The sequence below is a fragment of the Marmota marmota genome, unplaced genomic scaffold (assembly GCF_001458135.2).
Source record: "Marmota marmota marmota unplaced genomic scaffold, marMar, whole genome shotgun sequence".
Classification (NCBI taxonomy): Eukaryota; Metazoa; Chordata; class Mammalia; order Rodentia; family Sciuridae; genus Marmota; species Marmota marmota.
The window spans coordinates 2,612,645-2,631,386 of record NW_025999977.1 but is presented as its reverse complement, the minus strand read 5'-3'; the positions used below and the strand labels follow the sequence as shown (position 1 = coordinate 2,631,386).

Genomic DNA, 18,742 nt, shown 5'->3' with positions numbered 1-18,742 from the left:
CCAATGCTTCTCAAATTGTTCCTATGAAATATAAAGGGAATGGAACACTTCTAAATTCATTCTATGAAGCCAGTAGCACACTCATTCCAAAACCAGATAGGGACACATCAAAAAAGAAAGAAAAATTACAGATCAATATCACTGATGAACTGAAATGCCAAAATCCTTAATAAAATATTAGCAAATAATATTCAACAACATATATAAGAAGATTGTACACCATGACCAAGCTGGTTTTATCCCAGGGTTGCAAGGATTATTTAATATACTCAAATCAATAAGTGAAACTCACCACAAAAATAAAACTAAGGACAAAATTCACAGTCATCTCAAGAGATGGGGGGAAAAATGTGCTGAATTTTGTGAAATTCAGCACCCATTCAAAACCATTGAAGTAAGTAGGGATAAAAGGACCTACCTCAACATCACAATGGCTATATATGACAAAGCCAAAGTCAACATCACAGTGAATGAGGGAAAAGCATTTTCTTTAAAATCTGGAATAAGGATGTCTACTCTCATCACTCCTATTTAATAGAGTTCTTGAAACTCTAGCCAGAGCAATCAGATAGGAGAAGGAAATTAAAGGGATACAAATGGGAAAAGAAGAAGTCAAACTATTTCTGCTTGCTGATGACATGATTCTATATCTAGAATACCCAAAAATCTCTATCAGAAGACTTCTAGAGCTGATAAACAAATTCAGGAAAGTAGCAGATTACAAAATCAACATACAAAAATCAGTAGCATTCCTATAGGCCAGTAACGAATCAGGAAAACAATCCCATTCACCATATCCTAAAATATTAGGAATAAACCTAACCAAGAAGGTGAAAGACCTCCTCAATGAAAACTACAGAACATCGAAAAAAGAAATTGAAAAAGACACAGATGATGGAAAGGTGTCCCATGTTCATGGACAGGCAGAATTAGTATTGTTAAAATAGTCCTACTACCAAAAGCATTATGTGGATGAAATGCAATCCCCGTCAAAATATCAATGACATCCTTCACTGAACTATAAAAAGCAGTTCTAAAATTCATTTGGAAGAATGAAAGACCCAAAATAGTCAAGCAAATTTAAGCCAAAAAGCAATGCTGGAAGTATCCCAATACCTGACTTCAAATTATACTACAGAGTTATAATAACAAAAACTGCATAATACTTGCATAAAAACAGACACATAGACCAATGGCACAGAATAGAAGACACAAACTCACACAGATCCAGTCTGATCCTTAATAAGCATGCCAAAAACACATAGCCAAGGATATCATAAAAGATATAACAGATTTCCACTTGTGATCATAATGAAATAACTGGACAGGCGACCCCTAAACCACTAGAAAACCGGACAACATACATGAAACCATCATTTTCAGACACTGGCCAACAGGCAAAGCAAATTGATTTGAGTTCCTGAGATAGGGAAGGGGACAGGTGAGCCCACAGCCTCCCTGGGTTCCCTCCTGGAGGTTCTTTCCACAGGGCAGGGAGGAGGATACCAAACAGGATATGACAATCTGATTATGCTGAGGAGAGAAACCCGGGAGCTTGGCAGAAAGGGGAGTGCTGGAATTTGGGGACAGAGTAGGAAGTAGAAGGGGCTATGCAGAGAAAGAGCTCCAGAAGTCTGCATAGGAGTCCCTGATGCATGGGGTGGAGATCGACAGAGACCTGACATAGAAATTATCATTCTAAGCTGACCTGACGGAAAGCTAAATCCCTGGAAGGCTGAACAGAGGCCACAGGAAGAGGCTGGAGCCAGCAACACGGCTCTGGGGGTTAAGTCTGGAGACAGAGGAAGCCAGCCCACAGGAGAGAAAGAAAAAAAAAGAAAGAGAAAAAGAAAGAAAAATTACAGACCCATATCACTGATGAACTGAAATGCAAAAATATTTAATAAAATATTAGCAAATAAGATTCAACAACATATATAAGAAAATTGTACCCCATGACCAAGCTGGTTTTATCCCAGGTCTTTGGAGTGACTTAAAGGGCTGGGAAAACATCCAGTTCCAATCCCATCTGTACCCAAAGGAAACCGAAGGAACAACTGGAAGGCTGGAACTTCCTGGGACTTTGGACTCTTTCTGAAGTCTCTGTAGGTTGTATCCAACATCTGCTGCTTTCGACAAAGTAGCTAAAAGTTACAAGCTGTAAAACCCTTAAATGAGGGTATGTTTATTTGGGACAGAAGGAACATAAAGGAAAGGAGGGTCAATCTAGGGAGAAAGTGCGGTGGCTGTCACAGGGACAAGCAAACACAGAACTTCCATTCATTCAGGAAGTCTTTATTGGCAGCCTAGGCTGGTGACTGAGGGAATACAAAGGTACATCAAGGCTCTCCCTTTGAGGAGCCATTGATCCTGCTGGATCTTATGACGTAACCAAGCTAGAAAGGGTTAAGTGAAAGGACATGGCAGGAAACACAAAGGCCAAAGGAAGACCTAGGGAACAGACTGAATTCAGAGGCCCTTCAGGTGCCACAGCAGCTGGGACGCTCCCTCAGCTCTAGCCTGCCACCTGCTGGCCCATGGGCTTCTTGCAGACCCAGTGATAGGGGCTATTGCAGTTCATGTCATTCCACAAGCTGCGAAGATGGACGCAGTCTTCAGTCTGCCCATTCTTGTGCCTCCAGTTGTCTGGCTGATTTCTGTCCCAAAACCTGGAAGCAATAGGGCTTTATTGTGTCAGATAAAGCAAGTGTCCCTTCCTCCTGAAGTGGCATGAGGAACTGATACCAGCCCCTCACCCTCTAGAGGTCTAGGGTAAAGACAGGACTGGGGACAGAGGTACCCTGAAGGTGGCTCTGCTGAGGTTCCCCCCTTAGTTACTGAGGATTCAGTCAGGGAGGGACAGCCTGTGATTTTGCCAGCCCTCACCCCAGAATGCACACTTAGATGCCTTCTGATAGGGGAAAGAGTCTCTTGGGACCAGGCCTGAGTAGGGCATAGGATAGGAAGCAAACAAAACAAAACAAAAAAAGAAAAGCCAAGAAGAACACTCACAGGCTACCTGCCAGTCCCAGGACCTATCCTCCTGATACCCCTCTGTGGGCATCACTCAGCCATACCACATACACATCACATACCACACACCACACAGCAGCTGTACTCACACCTTGCTCCCAGCATTATTGAACTGTGTCCCATCTGCCCAGCGCCAGGTGCCCTCCATGCCCATGTCAGTGAGGCCAATCCAGTGGTAGGAGTTACTTGTGAACTGTACCAGGAATGCCTGTGGAGAAGAGGCAGGGTTGTGTTTGACCCTGCACATGAGGAGCTGGTTCTCCAGGCTTTCCCTTCCCTGGTCCCAGGGCATGTAGCCCACCTGGAGAGCCCTCCCTGCACCTTCTGTGGCTTGCTCAGAACCCAGGACTTGTTCAGGACTTCCCTCAGGGAAGTCCAGCATCTTCCATATTGACTGTCCCTATTAGGTCCTTGACCTTGAGGGGTATGGCTTTATTTGGACAAAAACATTCTGTCCATATTAAGGAGATGTGTTTTACAAAGTAGCATGTCCCTCAACAGTCCTATAACAACAGTCTCAAGAGAGCCACAGGAGTGGAGAGTTCTATACTCCTAACTGGATCAAACCTGTTGTAGTCCTTTGTTAATATCCAAGCAAATTCTGAAAAGGACCCTCAGCAGATGGGCTTCCTGGGACCATATTATCATTTGGTGGTTCTAGACTTATAAGTGGTGTCTGGTCTCCCCAGGGAGCTTTGGGTCTCCCGCTCATGAGCCCTCCACCACCACTGAGTTAGCTGACATTAATCAGGACTGATGACTGGAAAGGAAGCCTAACAGGAAATAGAGGGCATGGGGGAGGGACATATTCCCACTATTTAAGAGCAATCACCTTGTGCCTCCTCCCTTTGCCCGTCCTCCCTGATGACATCTGCTGGTCCTGGGTGTCTCCCTTGTTCACTGAGAATATGGACTTTTGCTATCAGTTCTTCTACCTCCAGGTCAAGGTACTCATCTGAACTCAATAAATATTTGCTCTCTACCTGACAGAGGAGACACAGAGATCTCCAATGCAGTGCTGATAGGGAAGAGGCCAAAGCACCCTAGACCCTTCCACACACCGACTCCATTAGCCACCCCCACCTGCAGCTCTGACCTGCTCTTCCTGAGAGGTCACCGATGCCAGGTGGGCTCCCTTGGACACACAGGACCGCTCAGCCTCATGCCAAGACTTCTTGACGTGAGAAAAGTAATACAAGTTTTCCTCATAGGCTTTCCAGCCTTGCAGGATCAGCTGGAGTAGTTGATCTAGATCAAAGGTTGGGGAAGAGAGAGAGAACCATGAGCAAATGGTGGATGTCCCAATGCTGGCCTTCTGCACTCTCCTGGGGCCAACCACTGAGTTTCAAATGCCCAGAGAATTTCTGATGCTCAGTGCTCCTGGATCAAGGCCTGGGAGGCTGCACCACCAATCCACTACTCACTCCTCCTGGAAGCAAAGCGCCCCCTGCCCCATGCCCAGGTGTCTCAGCCCCTCCTGGGAGGCTCAGCTCTACTCAGTCGACACTGTCTTCCCAGACCCCTGCTTTGGGGCTATACTGCCTCTGTCTCAATTCACTGCTAGCACCTGACAGTCCACTCCAATTCCTGGAAGATTTTACAGTCATCTCAGAGCCTCCTTCATTTCCACTATTTAAGAGTAGTCACCTGGTGCCACCTCCCTTTTGCCCTTCCTCCCTGCTGACATCTGCTGGCCCTTCATCTCCATCCTTCAGCTGCCCACACCCATGGCCATCCTGGGAACTTATCGTTACCTAGTCTGCCAGACCTCATAATCCCCAACCTCTGAGAGCTGCTCCTGTGAGCTCAGCTCTTTCATCTCTCCCTGCCATGACACCTGATCTCTGACATTATCTATACCACAGCAGTGTGAATAGAGCTTCACAGGCTCACTTACTCCCTATTTATTCTTGTGTTCAACATTCATTATTAAACATTCCTAAACTTCTCTGAGCCAGGGGCTGTTATACAAGATCAGTAAGACATGATTGATGATGCCCTTGAAGAACTTAGAGTCTAATAAATGAAAAGAGAGAAGGTGTTGATTAAAACCATGTGCATGTTAGAACAGAGGATATGGTTCATTTCACCTGGGAGGGAGGTGTGGCTCCAGAGGGGCATCCTCAGTGAGATGTCACTCAATATAAGTCTTGAGAGATTGAAGGGGAGTTTTTCAGAAGTTCAGTGTCCAGGAGAACATTTCAGACATGGGAAAGAGTAGGCATCAAAGCATAAAGGCACGCAATGACATAGTATGCCTGGCCTGTCGAAGATACCAAATAAGCTGAGCAGATGACTTGTGGTCAATGTATAAAGGATGGGAGATAAACTTGGACAGATTCACCAGCACTCAACTTAAAACATCATGTAAAGCATTTGGATTTTTTCTCTATGAGTAATGGAAATCAGAGAAAGGTTTTAAGAAGGATCCTAACATGCTCAGATTTGTACTACAAAAAATTCCAACCTGGGGCTGGGGTTGTGGTTCAGTGGGTAGAGCACTTGCCTCGAATGTGAGAAGCACTGGGTTCGATCCTCAGCACCATATAAAAATAAATTAATTAAATAAAGGTATCGTGTCAAACTATAACATATATATATATATATAAAATTCCAACCTGGTGGAGGCAATAGGAAGAAGACACTTTGAACCAAGCAGAAACATCATTTATAATGTAAGGGCAAAGATCTCAAAAAGATGGTGAGTGTGTGCAATAGGAGTTCTCTTCAAAATGTAGTCCCACACTGGCAACATCAGCATTGTCTGGGAACAGAGTTGAAATGCACATTCTCAGGCCCACCCCAGCCAGCCCTGCTCAATCTGAAATTGTGTTTTAACAATCTACAAGTAGGCGAGCCCTCCAGGTAATTCTCATGTTCTCCAAGGAATGAGAACTCAGCCTGAACCAAAGATTGGCAAACTGAAGCCCACCAGCCAGTCTCTTTACAGAAAGGTTGATTGGCACACAGCCACGCCCATTAATTTATATATTATCTTCCACTGCTTTATCCCTCAGCAACAGAATGGACAACCCAGAAGACTAAAATGTCTACCATTAAGGGAAAAAAGTGGCCCTTTAAGAAAAATTCTAATTAATGCTTCTCAGTCTGACTGCTATTAGAACCACGTAGGGAGCTTTTTGTAAAGTTGTGGTCCCCAGACTGCATCCAGGACCCTGCCACCTCCAAAAAAAAAAAAAAAGTCAGTTCCAGAGCTTAGTTTTTAAGCTCCTTGAGTGATTCTCCACAGTGTGTTCCCAAAGTGGAGAAGACGGATCTCTGCTACAACAGTCAAAGACCATGGGGGAGTGAGGAGGAGAGCAAGACCTAGAAGAATCATGAAGAAGGGAAGGCTGCCGGCCCCCACACCAGAACCAGATGGAGCAGAGCAGGCCCTGGGGGCTGCCTGCCACGCCTCCCTTGTCAGCCCATCTCTTCAGTAGCTGCTTCAACCAGACCTTCTCTCCCAGCTCCTCCAGACCCCTCCCCCTTAGCAAACTCCTCCCACTCTAGCCAGAAAGAGGCAGGACTGAGTACCAGCCCCTCTGTTTCCTGTTCCCACATCTCCAGACCAAGATGAACCACGCCTTCCACACACCCAGCCTCAGAGGGGCAGGTTTTGCCCCAGCCTGTGCATTTCATTTCCCTCTCTATCCCTGGCCTCCTCTTCTTTTTTGCTTCCTTTCTCTCACCTGTTGCTTCCTTTCTCTCATCTCTCTTTTTACAATATTTGCCACCACCTCTATATTGCATATGTTGCTCTTCTTTAGAAAGAACCTCTTTGTCTTCTTGCCACCTGAAGGTTGGCTTCTTATTTCCATCCTCAGCCCTCTTCTCATGGTGACTTCTGTCCCATGCAAACTCCCTCACCCCCACTGCTGCAACCAGAGCCAACATACCCAGGGCCCCCAATGACTATGACTATATCCCTATGGCTGTATCCCAGGTTTCTGTCTTGGATTTCAGACAAGCTCTAGGTGACATCCTTGATCCCCCATAGCATCCCAGACCAGCATGAAAAATCTCCCTGGTCCCCTTCCTTTTTTATTCTCCACCTCTAGGAGCCTCCTCCTAGAGATGCAGCCCTTCTGTAATTCTTCATTCCCCAAAAGAGAGGAAACCCAAGCTCAGAGGCCTTCCCTGTCCAGGCTGTGTCTCCCAGGCTACTTCCTTCCCTCATGGTTCAGTGTTTTTCTTTTCTTCTTTGTTTTCCCTGATACTGGAGATTGAACTCAGGATCTTGTGCATGCTAGGTAAGCGCTCTATCACTGAACTACAGCCCCAGTCCTTTTAATTTTATTTTGAGACAAGGTCTTGCTAAGTTTCCCAGGCTGGGCTTGAACCTGCAATCCTCCTGCCTCGGTGTCCTTGGTACTTAGGATTACAGGTGTGTCACCATACCCAGCTAGTGCTGTTTTCTGGACTGTATTCACTGACCCATTAGTGAGTCATGACAAGCTTTTTTTATAAAGAATAGATTATAAAATATCTGAGAGCACCAGATGCAATAAAACATTTGCTTTTTGAAGTGCGTGGGTATGCCTATTGATGCTGTTACAATGTAAAATGAATTTCATGCCATGGTTACATTCAAAGCAGCGTGAAAGTCACTGCTCTAGTCCATACTTGCTGCCTTTTCCACCTGCACCTCATAAAGTTTCCCTCTTTCCCACAGGTTAGTCAAAGTAACTGAAGTTTCCAGAATATCAATTTCACAGCTCTATGGCTGTGTGTTGCTTTCTTACCTGATTTTCTTGGCAAATACTATTAGTCTTTTAGGACTCAGTTCAAAGGCCATCATCTCAACACAGGATCCTCTGATCCTTTCCCACAAAAGATGTCTCCCCACACATACCCCTCAGAAGGTTCCTTCTTGCTTCTTTCTTCTCCTCCTTCACCCCAGCTCCCAGTACCTGTTTCTCACTTCTCACCTCTTATACATGTCTGTGTATCTTTCATGCAGCTTGGCCCTCCTTGTCTAAAAGCTTGTCAAAGATACATAGCAGGTCTTATTCATCTTCATACCTGACACTTAATAGGGCCTCAATAAAATGTCAGATGAGCCAGGTATGGTATTGCACACCTGTAATCCCAGCAGCTTTGGAGGCTGAGGCAGGAGCATCACAAGTTCAGAGCTACCCTTAGCAACTTAGCAAAGCCCTAAACAACTTAGCAAGACTCTGTCTCAAAAACTAGAAATTGAAAAGAGCTGGGGATGTGGCTCAGTGGTAAAGAGCCCCTGAGTTTAATCCCTGGTACCAAAAAGAAGAAAAAAAAATGTCAGATGAGTGCACAAATATTGCCATGTGTTAACTCATTGGATCCTCATTGTAAACCACATATTACCATCCCCACTTTAAAGAAGAGGAAAGCAAAACTTGGAGGAGGTGAGCAACCCACCATTCCCACCCAAGACACTGACCTGCCCCACCAGACCCCTCCCTCTCACTTACTTTGGGTGCTCTGTAGCTGCTCCTGTGAAGCAGTGGTTGCAGAGAGGTTCCCCAGGCGACTCTGCTCCTCCTGGATTTTTGCAGTTAGATTCTTGGTGTTCTCCAAATCCTCTTTTAACCTCTGCATCTCAGCCTTGGCCTTCTGCAAATTGTTCTCTAACATCTGAGTCTGGGAACTTAAGGCTGCAGCACCCTTCATTCCTTCTTTTAGGGTCTGTATCTCTCTGCTGGCATTTTTCAACTGACCATTTAACACCTGAATCTGGAAATTTAAAGTACTGGCATTTTCCAGCTCTGATTTTAGCTCTTGGATCTGAGCATCCGTCTGTTCCAGATGGCCACTTGCTATTTGGATCTGGGCAGTGGCAGTTTCCAACTCTCTTTTTAAAACGGAACTGTCATCATTTGCCCTTTTCAAATGACCTCTCAGCACCTGTATCTCAGCACTGGTGTTATCTAAACTGCCCTGCAGAAAGATCTGGGCCTGGGTGTTTAGAGCATTTGCATCTTGTAGACTTCCCTTCAGCCTCTCAATCTCGCTATTGGCCCTCTCCATGGAGCTGTTTAATGTCTGGGTCTGCGAGCTCAAGGTATTGGCGGCCTTAAGAGCACCTCTTACCATCTGGATGTCAGCCCTGGCATCTCCCAGATGACTGCCAAGTGTCTGGATCTGAGAACTGACATTGTCCACTCTGTACTTCAACATCTGGATCTCTTCATGCCAAGTGTAGGAATTTTCCATATGCCCTCTGAACATCTGGATCACCTCTTGCATTCCTGCTATGCTGTCAAAATAATGATGATCTGGGGGAGGAAGAATCAGAGAAGGCAGCCAGAGGCCCATTATGTAGGGAAGATCAAATGTGCCCATCAGAATGCTTTTAAAAGATCCAAGGGCAATGTCCATGATACAGCCCTGCATCCCTCTCAGGCAGCCTGCAGGACACTGCAGCCACCCAGACCCTGGGGATGGGCCACCTGAGGATGTGGACCAGAAATATAAATAAATGAAGACCAAAGCATCATGGAAATTCCTCAGAAAACTTGGAATGGAACCACCATTTGAGCCAGCTAACCCACTCCTTGGTTTACACCCAAAGGACTTAAAATCAGCATACTATAGTGATGCAGTCATATCAATGTTTATAGCAGCTGAATTCACAATAGAACCAACCTAGGTGCCCTTCAACAGATTGATGATTAAAGAAATTGTGGTACATATACACAATTGAGTATTACTCAGCCTTAAAGAAGAATGAAATTATAGCATTTGCTGGTAAATGGGTAGAGCTGGAGAATATCATGCTAAGTGAAATAAGCCAATCCCAAAGAACAAAAGGCTGAATGTTTTCTCTGATATGCAGATGCTAACTCACAATGGGGGGTGCCAGGGAAGAATATAGGTACTTTGGATTACACAGAGGGGAGTGAAGGGAGGGGAGGAAGTATGGTAGTAGAAACGATGGTACAATAAATTAAACATTATTATCCTATGTGCATATATGACTACATGACTGGTTTGATTCTACATCATGTAAAACCAGAAGAATGAGAATTTATTCTTCATCTATGTATGATGTGTCAAAATGTATTCTACCATCATGTATAACTAATTAGAACAAATTTTTTTAAAAAAATGAATACCAACCTAGCTATCACACATGAACAAGGGGTTGGGGGATTGAAATACCTGCCTACAAGTAGATCACCCAGAGCCAGGCAGTAAAGTTTGAATTATTTTTGCCATAATAATTGCTTAACTTGAAAGTAACTAATTATATCCTTTAAAGCTGTTGAAGTTTAATTCTACTGAAATTTCACCATAGATGGGTCATTATTAAAAAAAAAAAATAGGTATGAGGAAAGCCCGAGTTTGGTCCTATGGTGTATCTGTACGCTAAGCATGAAGTCCCTTGATTTGCCCTTGTTACTTCCTAAACACTCTGTAGACCACAAATACACATTTTATGATCACAAATTTGGGCGGGTGCGGGGGGATAAGTATCTCAGGAGGAAGCACACCGTTCAGTTTACAAGGCCAGAATGGAGGAGTGCCACGCCCTTTGATAACAACGGATCTACATTGAAATGTCCTTTCAAATGGCTGGAACTTCAATATTACATAGGGAAAGGGGCCTACAGAAAAGTTTGAGGATGTGGGAGACCTGAGTAAAGGCCTTTGTCAAGTCTGGTGTGATGGCGCACACTTCTAATCTCAGCCACTCTGAAGACTGAGGCAGGACAATCAAAAACTCAAGGCTAGCCAGGGCAATTTAGTGGAACCCCCGACTCAAAATAAAATAAGAAGAGTTGGGGGGTGTAGCTTAGTGGTAGGGTAGTTGCCTAACATAGGGAAGGAAGGAAAGAAGGAAGGAAGGAAAGAAGGAAGGAAGGAAGGAAGGAAGGAAGGAAGGAAGGAAGGAAGGAAGGCCTTTGTTGTCGGGGTAATTCCTAGAGACTCGGCAGCCTCTTTAATCTGGGGGGTCTTCCTACCAGCCCCACTAGCCCCTGCCTTGGGCCTGCTTGCATTCTTGGCTCACCTCATCAACTAGGACCTAATCTCAGACATTTCTGGTTGCCTCCTGATTTTAGCTTCCCCCAAAAATAGAGGGAAGAAAAAAATAGGGGGAAGAACCCAAGAAGGCAGGGACTGTTTCTGGAATATTCGTGTACTATTCCTCATGCTCTGTCTAGGTGGGTGTGTGAGGCCTCAGCAGATGGCCTTTGAAACCCAGTCAAATATTCTGTCTTATAAAGATAGATAGATCGGGCTGGGGATGTGGCTCAAGCGGTAACGTGCTCGCCTGGCATGCGCAGTGCGCTGGGTTCGAGCCTCAGCACCACATAAAATAAATACTAAAAAATTCTCTCTCTCTCTCTCTCTCTCTAAAAAAAAAAAAAAAAAAAGATAGATCAGGGCTGGGGATATAGCTCAGTTGGTAGAGTGCTTGCCTCACATGCACAAGGCCCTGGTTCAATCCCCAGCACCACAAAACAAACAAGCAAACAAAAAAAAGATAGATCAGTGCAACAGAATGGAGACTTCAAAAGTACCACCACACAGATATGGACAGATGATTGTCAGCAAAGATGAAAAGGTAATTCTTAGAGGATAATGCTTTTAAAAAATAGTGCTGAGACAAATGCCATATGCAAAAACAAAACAAAAGCTATAAAATTTCCAGGAGAAAACAGAGAACATCTTTGTGGCCTTGAGTTATGCAAAGATTGATCAGATACAAAACCAAAAGCATGGGCTGGGGCTAGGGCTCAATGGTAGCGCACTTGCCTAGCATGTGTGAGGCAGTGAGTTCGATTCCCAGCACCATATATAAATAAATAAAACAAAGGTCCATTGGCACCTAAAAATTAAAAAAAAAAAAAAAAGACCAAAAGCATGGTCCATTACAGGAAAGAAAGAGGGAGAGAGAGAAAGAGAGGGAAAGAGGCTGAGGGTATGGCTCAGTGGTAAACATATGCTTAGCATGCACAAGGCCCTGGGTTTAATCCCCAGCACCAATAAATAAATAAATAAATAAATAAATAGGGCTATCAGAATTACAATCTTGGGCTGAGGATATAGCTCAACTGGTATAGTGCTTGCCTCACTTGCACGTGGCCCTGGGTTCAATCCCTAGCACCACACATACACACACACACAAAAAAAAATACAACCTTGTTCAGAGAATAAAAAAGCAAGTCATAGATGCAGAGAAAATATTTGCAAATTACATGACCAGTAAAGAATTAAAAATGAGTGCATATGTCATGTCACCTTTTATATAAAATGCTAGAAAAAGCAAACTAATCTTCAGTTACAGGAATCAGATCAGTGATTGTCTGGGATAGGTGTGAGGAGGAGATCACAAAGGGCCAACAGTTACACTCTGGGGCTGAGTGATGAATTTGAAAAATTTTAGAATCTTTCAAAGGAAGGTGGAACCTATTCAGAGACCTGGAGGTTTCAGAGGAGAAGCTAGTCCCAGGGTCTAAGCTTCCAAGAGTCCCAGTTCCCTCCCAGCCCCTACCCCACCATGGCTACTCACTGTGGGGCTCCACAGGTGACTGGCCAGTAGTGTTGTCTCCCGCAAACATGGCTTTAAACTCTTGGAAGGAAGGATGATCCCCCGGTGCAGGGCTTCGGGACTGGAGAGCTGAGACACCCCATTAACTGGGTCAGTGCTATCCCCAGCACTGACCCTGGAGAATAGGCTGACCTACACCAATTAGAATTCCAGAAAGATGGAGATGGCACCAAGGACACTCTCAGAATTTCCTTCATGGGCCTCAGTTCTGGGAGGCTCCCAGTGGTCTCTACTGCCAGGAAAGCTGTGGTCTGGGCCGGGTTGGTAGTGAAATGGCCCTTCTGGGAGCAGAGAATGTACATCTGGGTCCCCTGGAACCTTCACACAGGAAGGAAAGAGTCAGTGGGTTTCGGGTCACCTGAAAACTTACCCACAACAAAGAGAGCCACAAGAGAGGAGACCAGGATCACAGCCAGGGTGGCCACAACAAGCCTTGACATCCTGGGGGCTGCCGGAGCCACTGTCTCAGAATCCACCTCTGCAAAGGAGAAGCCAGGGTGGTCCAGGATGAGAGGGTGCCATGCCCGCAGGGACAGAGGCAGTCTCTCTGACCCAAGCTCCGGGTCTATCTAGTGGGGATGGAAAACCCATCGTGTTTATCACCCAGGTGGCTGCCGAAGGAAAGGGAAGCACTTGGGACATTTGCCAGAGCTCATCATGGGGTATGGGAGCAACACCAGGAAAGGCATGCTGCTGAGACCCCAGTGCTCAGAATCCCAAGGAGGCTGCAGTGGCACCAGGGGCACAGAACCTGGCACAGAGGGGAGAGCAAGGAAAGTGTGATTTGAGTGAAAGAAGAAAGGAGAAAAGGGAGGGAGAGGGGGAAAAGAGGAAAGACAGAGCCAGAGCCCTTGGACTCCCCGGGCCAGTCTTGCTCATGAATCCTGACCAGAGCAAGAGCCAGAGCCCTTTGGGGCCACACTGCTGCCTCCCCACACACTGACATGCGACAGTCCTGGAGCCTCTGCTACTGGGGTTAGAATGCCACCATGGGTATGGGACTGTGATTAGAGACAAAATGTGCCCAAGGAAACACACTGACAGTGGCTAGAAACCAGCCCAGAGCCCCCAGAGGCTTACAGGTCCGCCCATGTACAGAACTGGGGTTCAAAACCAGGTCCGACTAAATTCAAAGTGCAACCCCTTTTCCTTGCCATCCTCAACAAAAGAGGTCTAGGGAGACTTCATGCAGAGACCAAGAGGTGCCCTATCCTCTACGTGACCCACATTCTGCCCTTAGCTGCTTATTGTGTAGGCCAAGACAGCAATGATCTGTGCTCTGACTTGCTAAGGAAGAGCTCAGAGGGCTGGGAGACAGGCGGGCTAATCCCAAAGTTTTCTCACCTCGGGGATGCAGGGAGACACGCTGGTTATCTGTGCAGAAGTGGACCGTGTCACTTTCCATCTCTGCGTCCTTCAGCCCTGCTGCTCCTGCTAGGAGCAGGACCCAGGACAAAGACCAAGTAACCAGCAAGCCAGTAACAGTGGGAGCAAAACGGAAATACCCCAGACTTATATGCTCCTGGAAAGGTCATGATCACATTCAAAGCCCTCCCTACTGACTCTGCAGAAACCCAGCCCAGCACAGCCCCTCCCATCAGGCTTCCAGGAGTCCATCAGCCTGGGCCCTGTCCTCTTCCTCTTCCCATTGGCACCTCCTCCTTTAGTGCCCCAAACTCCAGCCTCTGCCTCAAAGTCACAAATACACCTGTTCTCTTCTCTGGGGGCTGAAACTGGCTGCTTGGGAAGAGGGTAGAGGTGTCTCAGTTCTGCAGAGAAAGCATTCTTGTAACTGTGGCTAGTCCTTAGTCCCACCCCAGTCCCTCTAAAGTAAAAGGAGGTCAGGTGATGGAAGTCTGCAGGGTCCATGTGGCAGGGAGCTGCAGGTCAAGGGAAGGGATGGAGTGACTCACTGCCCACTTGGTACCTTACAACCTGATTACAGGAAAGAAGCTGAGATGATTTGAAATATATATTTGGTCTTTGTCCTAGGTCCTGGCACAGAGCTCCTGAAACTCTATTTGTTGAGTGATGGGAATGCCTTTTGTCATACCTAATGACCACACCTGAGTTTATGTTAATGACTGGCTCAGGTGCACTAGGGAGTTTCAGGATGGTTGGTGCACTAAAGACCCACCATTAGCAGGGAGAACTTTCAGAAACTCATCCCCACTCCCTCCTCTCAGACATCCTGGTAGGGGAGAGAAACTGGAGATGGGGTTTTACAAACTCTTGAACAAAACTCAAGGAGTGTCTCTGGGCTGGACATCCCATGTTCTGGGATGTCCCACCTGACTCCATGGAGACAGAGGCTGTCATGTTTTGGGACCCCTCTGGACCTTGCCTTATGCCCTCTTCATCTGGCTGATGGTACCCTTTGCAATAAACTCTAATAGGAAATCTAATGATTTCCTGAGTTCTGTGAGTTGGTCTAGTAAGCCATCAAAACTGAGGGAGTGTCATGAGAATCCCCAAATTTGTAGTCAGCCAGGCAGAAGTGTGGGGTCACCTGGGAGCCCCATTCATTGCTGGTATGGGAAGTGGAGACTGTCTTGGGGGATAGAGCCCTAAACCTGTGTGGTCTGTGCTAATTCAGGGAGTTAGGGTCGAAATCAAATCAAATTGGGCCCAGTGTGCTGCTTTTCCATGAGATGTATAACTTCTAGCCGTGTTTACTGCTTCAGGAGGTTCCTACCCCTTGGTGGGCCTAGAACTAGAAGAAAGGGAAGTGAAGTATCCCAGTGGATGTCACCATGGACCTATGCAAGCCTGATGTCCCTGTCCCTACTAAGGGATAGCCACTTCAACAGAACCAATATTCCCCACTGGCTGGTCAAGACATCCCTCCAAGAGCCAGTTCTGGGGATACTGGCAGATTCTTGTCCCTGGGTTCCCCTTTTCCCCATTGCCTCAGATGGTAGTATGAGTGCAAGTCAGTCTCCCATCGCCACCACTCTTGCAAGCTGTCAATGACAAATTTGCAAATTGCTTACTTCCCCATATTGTTGTTTTCCTGTTTTTATCCTCTCTCTCTCCACTTCCCTTTCCTGTGCCTTTTTCACAAATCCTGGGGACAGCCTCCCGTAGGCCCCTAGGCACTAACTAAAATGACTTCAGACTCCATCGGTGGAAAAGCCACATAGAAAGGGGCTAGAATTGCAGCACGGGTCGAGGAGGAGGCTGTGTGATGGAGGCCCCTGTCCACTCAGTGGGCAGGTAGCCCAAGGATGGCTGATCTGCAGGGTAGAGAGGGAGTGGCTGCCCTCTCCCTGTTCATAATGCTATGTTTGGTGCTCGTGTGTCAGTAGGACCGTGCAGGGAGCGGTGTGGCTTGCAGAGTACACCTGTTGGCCTTCTGTTTGACCTCCTGCCTGTTGAACGCTGACCTGGGGAAATAGAAAGTCACCCCAGGACTGCTGTTTCTCAGCCAGTCAGCAGCCCTTCCAGGGCCCCAGCAGTGTCCCCCAAGCCCTTTCTCCACATGGGACAGGAGCTGCTGGAGGTGGCTCCCCGGGGATGGAGGTGAAAGAAACGGGCAGTCCTGGTTTCTATTTCCCCACACAAAATACTCGGGTTGGTCCCACTCAGGAACTCTTTCCCCCAAGGGCCACTGAAGATGAGAGGGCTTCGAAAGCAGAACTTTGGGGATCCCTTGCTCAGCAGAAAGGTGGAGTCTGGACCAGGAGAGGGACATAGTCCTCCAGATTATGACCAGCAGGACTCCTCCTCTTGCTCTGCATTTCCTGTCCCCATGCCCTCCTGCTGCCTCCCACCTCCACTCCAGGGTCCCAATTTTATATTTCCCATGAGAACACCATCTGCCAGCAGGGAACAAAACCTGGGAGGTTGCTATGTCCTTGCTGAGAGAGTCCTCTGCTGTCTAGCCAGAGAAAACCCAAATGGGTAGAGAAAACTCGATTGCCAGAACTACTTCACAGCTGGACTCACTCATGCATTTGTTTTTCCTGCCTCTACTGAAGGTCACAGGGTCATGCTCTTGACGATCCATTCCTTTACCAACTAGAGCTATAGACCTGTAGCTCAGAGACATCCTGGGAGGTATCTCACTTTCCATATCAACCCCTAACACCACAGGGTTGGTGAGTTGTTCCAAGGCCAGATCCAGCAGTTAGTAATGGGAAAACCCAAGCAAGGCCTGCAAAGGCCTGCAAACCCAGGGCCGGGCAACTGAGGAATGACACAGCTCTGTGCTCAGGCATTGTCCCTATGGTTTGCCTTGAGAACCACCCTCCTCCCATCCTCAGTCCATACCATCCCCAATCTGCAGCTCCAAGGACAAAGTCATGGCTTGACCCACCTAACATGTCTCCCTGACCTTCCTCATTACTTCTGGGATGGAATGTAACCCAATCCTAGGTTTCTATTGAAACAGTCGCAAAGGGAAGCTCCTTCCTCTGAGCTTCTCTTGCAAAGGTGTGGGCTTGTGGGCTCAGAGCTACCAGGTCACCATTCCTGGAGAGTCTGCCTGCCACCAAAGCCACACCAGAGACTGCCGGAACAGAGGGTAGAGAGAATAACGTGAGCACCTGTTTTCAGAGGCACAGAGCACCCTGTCTACCACACCCAAACCCAATAGCAACTCCTCCCATCCACAGGCCTTAAGCAGCCACCATCTCATCTGGCTTTAATTTAAATAGTCTCCTAACTCTTCTCCCTGCTTCTCTTCTTGCCCCTTCTCATATCCTGTCAACATAATGCATATTGACCTTTTCAAAAACCAGTGGGTGCACACATGTGCATTACCCAGCTCTCTCAGCTGAGCAATGAGAGCCTGATAGCAACAACCACAATCAGCAGCAAGATGGTGGGCTCTGAGATCATCCTCCTCTGAAGGAAACCAGGCTCACTGGACAAATGGCAGATTCTAAGACCCAGGCAGGAAATACACGAGATGTGCTTGCAGCATCTTGTGTAACTGGAAATTAAGGAAATGTTTTAAAAAGAAAACACTGATGAGACATTTGATCCAGCTATCCCTCTCCTCGGACTATCCCCAAAGGACGTAAAAACAGCATACTATAGGGAGACAGCCACATCAATGTTTATAGCAGCACAATTCACAATAGCTAAACTCTAGAGCCAACCTAGATGCCCTTCAGGGGATGAATGGATTAAAAATGTGGCATATATACACAATGGAATTTTACTTAGCAATAAAAGAGAATAAAATCATGACATTTGCAGGTAAATGGATGGCATTGGAGAAGATAATGCTAAGTGAAGTTAGCCAATCCCTAAAAAACAAATGCCAAATGTTTTCTCTGATATAAGGAGGCTAATCATAGTGGGGTCGGGAGGGAGAGCATGGGAGGAATAGATGAATTCTAGATAGGGCAGAGGGGTGGGAGGGAAAGGAAGGGGACAGGGGATTAGCAAGGATGGTGGCATGTGATAGACATCATTATCCAAAGTATATGTATGAAGACATGAATTGATGTGAACATACTTTATATACAAACAGAGGTATGAAAAACTGTTCTATATGTGTAATAAGAATTGTGATGTATTCCGCTGTCATGTATTTAAAAAATAACCTCCCCCCCAAAAAAAAACAATGGTGAGAGAATATCAAAAGGACACAGGAACCAACTGAAAGAGTTCCCAGGGCCAAAGACAGGAAGAGAGCAAGAAAATAGAGTTGGATTATAACCCAAAATACAAATATACACAAATTCATTCTGATCTAAATTAATATTTGAATAAATCAATAAATCTTGACAAATAAAATAAATAAGTAAACAAGTTTAAACATTTCAAATAATTTATGTAGCTATTTCACCATCTAGAAGGCAGACTATAACACTGTATTTTTATTTGTTTTGTTTTATAAAACATTATCTTACTCTGGTATTATACAGAACATGACATTTTCATAGACTTTTTTAGGACTGCAGTCAACGATTAGCACCACAAAAAATAGTCCAACTCGAAAGAACAATCATTATACAAATTGAGCACCCTCTAACATATGCATAAATCTGCATGGAAAAGTACTGATGTGTTAGATTTGAACTTAGTGTTTATTTCCCCTTTCTAATGTATTAGGAAATGGCATGCATTGAAGGAAAGAGGAAATATTGGCCAAATTGTATTGCCATATCATGTGTATATACAAATATGTAACAACGAGTCCCATCATTGTGTACAACT

General features: G+C 45.9%; 1 protein-coding gene across 1 annotated transcript; it reads right to left on the bottom strand.

Annotated features, from left to right (window-relative positions):
• Positions 1-2,274: 2,274 nt before the first annotated feature.
• On the bottom strand, positions 2,275-14,095 carry Clec4f (C-type lectin domain family 4 member F). The gene is made up of 7 exons (XM_015479548.2): positions 13,916-14,095; positions 12,942-13,049; positions 12,533-12,640; positions 8,487-9,290; positions 4,130-4,281; positions 3,123-3,241; positions 2,275-2,669 (listed from the first exon to the last, which is right to left on the bottom strand). The coding sequence occupies exons 1-7, from the start codon at positions 13,974-13,976 to the stop codon at positions 2,516-2,518; spliced, it is 1,506 nt and encodes a 501-aa protein (XP_015335034.1). The 5' UTR covers positions 13,977-14,095; the 3' UTR covers positions 2,275-2,515.
• Between the last annotated feature and the right edge of the window lie 4,647 nt (positions 14,096-18,742).

Bases quoted from the DNA above. Each gene is read 5' to 3' on its own strand.
- Clec4f (XM_015479548.2), bottom strand. From the start codon at position 13,976: ATGGAAAGTGACACGGTCCACTTCTGCACAGATAACCAGCGTGTCTCC. The intron at 13,050-13,915 runs GTGAGAAAACTT...TCTCCTTTGCAG, and splicing joins TGTCTCCCTGCATCCCCGAG to AGGTGGATTCTGAGACAGTG. The intron at 4,282-8,486 runs GTAAGTGAGAGG...CCTTTGATCTAG, and splicing joins GCAGCTACAGAGCACCCAAA to ATCAACTACTCCAGCTGATC.